At 43.7% G+C, this 4839-nt stretch overlaps 1 protein-coding gene across 1 annotated transcript in view; it reads right to left on the reverse strand.

Moving 5' to 3' along the window:
* Positions 1-289: 289 nt before the first annotated feature.
* LOC109934191 (protocadherin-18-like) overlaps positions 290-4839 on the reverse strand; it is a 5252-nt gene continuing 702 nt past the window's right edge. The window contains exons 2-3 of the mRNA XM_048594218.1: positions 4018-4510; positions 290-882 (exon numbers count right to left, since the gene is read on the reverse strand). Coding sequence (XP_048450175.1) covers positions 4020-4510 — 491 coding nt within the window. The 3' untranslated portion in view covers positions 290-882; positions 4018-4019. The remainder of the gene's footprint in view (positions 883-4017; positions 4511-4839) is intronic.

The raw sequence follows: 4839 nt of genomic DNA on the forward strand, positions 1-4839 counted from the left end.
ATAGAAAAACAGGGCTATAAAAGCTCACTACACAATATTTTCCTGGATTTGTCTGATTTCTCTGTGTAACATGGGAGGTAATGTCAACTGTGATGCTACCAGAGTGGAGTAGCTTTGCCAATACTTTCCTGCAAGGACTAGCCACGTGGTCAGGATACCAGAATGAGCAGGTGATAGCTTCAGATCTTTACTGCAATTTTCCGTATTCCCAGAAAACTTATGTCACAGTTTAATTACTTGAAAAGGTTCTACAAATTTTATTGTAAAGCACAAAATATACATTAGGCAGTTCAAGCAATAAAAGGAAGGCAACAGAAACATACAAATATATAAAAACACCACGATCATTGGGTCAGGGAGAAATCATTAAATAGTAGTAGAAAAATATTCTGCAGTCCTTAACTGTGATAGACAAAGGGTAAGTTCAAATGTTCACCACACAGCTTCCTTTCAGTAAGAGACCCACAACTATAAAATTCAGGGAAATATTTACAAAATCCTTTCAATGAATGCACACAAAACTAACATTTACCCCCCTACCCATGCACCAGGGTCCAGTCCTGGGGCAGTGAGGCACAAAGGTCAACACTTCATGTGGATATCTTCATTGTTTCTAACCATCCGTTCACAAGCACACACGCCACCCTGCATAAACAAGACTGTAGGAGCTCCCAGAGGGTGGCGAAAGTCATTGAGTGTCAGTCCAGATTAGGTACTTCAAGCAGCAAGGTTCTGGTCTCAATTGTTAACCCCATCTGATCTCTTCGGCCCAAGGTTTCCTGAGAAATCACTTGGGGGGGGTACACTGGATATGACCTTCGATATAGACACCCAACCTCATCCAGATTCATCTGACTCTTCACAACAGATGATTGATGCGGTCTAGAACAGAAAATAACTACATCAGTAACGTACAGATCAAGGTCAAGTGAATGGACTCTTGCACACAAAGTACAAGTGGAATGTCAATATTAAGTGGCACTGATACCAAGGCTAAGAAAAAAAAACTACAATGTGTAGCACAGACACACCAGCACACAGGCCAGTATTTATACATCATGGGTCTTCTCCCACCACTTTGTATCATCCCCACTAGCTTATCCTTCTTTCTCACTCATGCACTTACCGAACTCCCCATTTGGAAAGCTCCTTCCCTGACTTCAGGACGTGACAAAACACAACACAGCCAACAAAATGTAGTCGTTGACTTAACTGTTGAAATGCTGCAGCAATAAGCATCAGCAGTAACAAGAAAAAGAAACACTTGCATTTTCAAAGCACCCATCGTGACCATTGAGTGTCTCAAAAGGGCTTTACAGCCAATAAATTATTTTTGAAGGGTAGTCACTTTTGTAATGTGGAAATCTGGATAGCCAATTTTGCACAGCAAGCTTCCACAAAATTGATAATGACTAGATAATTAACATTTTTAAACTAACAGATTAACAGGTAAAATTGATCAGGATATTGTTGGTGGTGAAGGGGTTGGGGGTGGAAGAATCCTCCATTCCTCATTGAAGAGAAAGGTGCCATAGCCACTATTGTATCCACCAGAGAGGACAAACTGTTTAACTTCTCATCTGAAAAACAACTTGACCAACAGCGCAGCACTCACACGGCGCAGCACTGGAGTGTCGTCTTGGACCATGGGGCACATCTCTGGAACAGGAGTGTAAATGCCGTAGGTCACTAGAAAAAGGAGGAGAATTCAAACAGGCTGACATGACCGGACCGGGCCTTCATTTAATACCTACATTTCCCCCCCACCCCCACCCCCAGCAATTCACCATCGAGCAGAGTGTCTCACTGGGGCCATTTCAGGTAGACGTGGGTCACCCTGTTATAGGAAGGATATTATTAAACTGGAGAGGGCTCAGAAGAGGTGTACCAGAGATGTTGCTGGGAATGGTGGGTTTGAGATATAAAAATGGACTGGAAAGGCTGGGACTTTTTTCACTGGAGCGTAGGAGGTTGAGGGGTGATCATTATTGAGGTTTACAAAATCATGAGGGGCATAGACAAGGGTCTTTTCCCTCGGGTAGGCGAGTTCAAAACTAGGGGGCATATTTTTAAGGTGAGAGGAGAAAGATTTAATAAAGGACATGAGGGGCAAGTTTTTTTTTTACATACAGAGGGAGGTCCGTGTGTGGGATGAACTTCCAGAAGAAGTGGTGGATGTGGGTACAGTTACAACGTTTAAAAGACATTTGGATAAGTACATGAATAGGAAAGGTTTGGAGGGATCTGGGCCAAGCGCATGCAGGTGTGGGGCTAGTTTAGTTTGGGATGATGGTTGGCATGGACTGGTTGGGCCGAAGGGTCTGTTTCCGTGCTGCATAACTGACTCTGACTCTGTGGCAAAGTGCCCTGTTTGAAAATGTTGACGAGCTTTAAAAGATAAATGTGATCATTTTAGTGGGAAAGAATCTCTGTGGGAAGTCACAGGCACTGTTTCTGTGTCACTCAGATTGTCTGTGAGAATACATCTGACAAAAACACATCCATTCTGACAACAGGGCTAAAACAACCACACCCTGAGTGAGCCAAAGGAAACACCTGGCATTGACACTAAAAGCAAGTCATTATGTATTGAAAGGGAAAAGGCAGCTAAGGGGAAAGAACTGTGGGGCATGGGTCCAATTGGAGAGCTCCAGTGAAGAGCTGGCACAGCACGATCAGCTAAGCAGACTTCTTCTGTACTATATCCTTGATTTGAAGAATTATATTGATTTTGATTGCATGTTGGAGAGTCTCAATAGTTTAAACTAACAGGATAGATCACCTCTCACCTTTCCACTAGTGGGCAAGGGAATTTGAAGCATAGTCACGAGTCCTAAATCTCAAGTGAACTTGCTCCCATAAAAGTTAATATTTTTCTTTGTTCTTCCTACAGGCTTCAGCTATCTCCCAAATCCAAATCTACAATTTGTGCAAGTTCTGCTAGTGCCTAATAGTGTGCACAATCATAGCTCTAAAAAGTAGGAACACAAGTTCAAATCTCACTCCAGCCATTTAAAAAGACTCTAGAAATATATATTAAAAAAAAATTTGCCTCAGCAAAAGAAACCTGCAAAGTTGACAGAAGATCAACTGGTTCACGAATGTTTCTTTTCAGAAGGACATCAGTTGTTATTATCTGGCCTGAACCTATACATGACTAGTTCCACACCAATCAGCAGGTCAAACTCTGCCCTCTGATAAAGGATCATTACCAGCTGTGAAAATGGTGCTATAGTGGGAATATCACTGGACATTCGTTCAAAACCCACCAGAGCTTCCAGAATTTAAATTCAATTAATAAGTCAGGAATGTAAAAGCTAGTCTCAGTAATGGTGACCATGTAACCACTGGATTGTCATCAGAACCCATGTGGTTCACTAATGCCCTTCAAGGAAGGAAATTTGCCAGTATTACTTGGTCTGCCTAACACGTGACTCCAGGCCCACAGCAATGTGGATTACTCTTAACTAGGGTAATTTGTTGCCCTTCTCTGGGCACTTAGAGAAGGGCAATAAATACCAGTGATACCCGAGCAATGAAATTTATTTTAATAAGTAAAGATGGCCAACACTTTAACAGGCAGTTACCAATGGGCAATAGAGGTTAGTCTTGCCAGTGATACCTATATCTCAGAAAATGTTTTTTGGTTTTAAAAGACAAGCAAAAAATACAAACAAACAAACAAATGCATTTTGAAACAGGAGAAGAGGGTGAAAAAACAAATTGCTGGAAACAGTCAGCAAGTCTGGCAGCATGTCTGGAGACAAAGCAGAGTTAATGTTTTAAGTCCAGTGACCCATCAGAACAGTTCTGAAGAAGGGTCACTGAACCCAAAATGTTGACTCTGCTTTCTCTCCACAGATGCCGAGTTCCTCCAGCAATTCCTGCTTTTGTTTCTGATTTCCAGAATCCGCAGTTCTTTGTGATTTTTTTTTGGTTAGGAGAGAAGAGGGTAACTGCAGTGCCAGTGACTGGGAATACCGCAAATTCTCAGTGACTTGACAATCACTCACTCACCATTAAACCAGTTGATGGAGGTCCAGCTCTGTTCCGTCTCTCTGCTCTGTGGTTTCCTGCACCACAGGGAGATGCTTGACTCCACTGCCAGGACGACCACATCCAGGAAACCTGCCCCTGGGTGGCGCTCCACTCCCTTCTCCCTCACTGCCGCTGGAAATACTCCTCCGGCCCGACAGATTGAAGAGCAGCTCAGGGCTCGATTCTGCGTACGCCTCGGCTTTCTGCGAGAGCAGGAGCTGGAAAAGGGCACTCATCTCAGTCAAGAGGGACCCTTTGACGGCAGACTCCCCTGTCTCGGGATAAAGCTCCATCGAGTTTTTGCCGAAGGTTGAAAAGGTGGTCTTCTCGCCATCACAGATGGGTGGAGGATTCTCGGTTGGCTCAGGCTTGAAGACATTCTCCTTGTAATCAAAGGGCAATGGTGATGGCAACATCCAACATAGCTCCTCTAGACTCAGCTCCTCCCCAGTACTGGCCCTCGCTCCCAATACTGGAACACAAGGAATGGAATAAATGAAACTGGAAGGGGCCAAACATGCCAAGGTGACACTATAGCAGTAACATCACTGGAATAATACCTAGAAGCACAGGCTAATTCTTTGGGGAACAAACCAGAATGCTGGGAGAAACTCAGCAGGTCTGACAGCTTCTGCGGGGAGAGAAACAGAGTGAACGTTTCAAGTCCAATCATTTCTAAAGAAGTTATATCAAACCCAGAGATAACAAGGTGTGGAGCTGGATGAACACAGCAGGCCAAGCAGCATCAGAGGAGCAGGAAGGCTGACGTTTCGGGTCTGGACCCTTCTTCAGAAAATGAAG

The sequence above is a fragment of the Rhincodon typus genome, unplaced genomic scaffold (genome assembly GCF_021869965.1).
Source record: "Rhincodon typus isolate 14 unplaced genomic scaffold, sRhiTyp1.1 hic_rhity00007083, whole genome shotgun sequence".
Classification (NCBI taxonomy): domain Eukaryota; kingdom Metazoa; phylum Chordata; class Chondrichthyes; order Orectolobiformes; family Rhincodontidae; genus Rhincodon; species Rhincodon typus.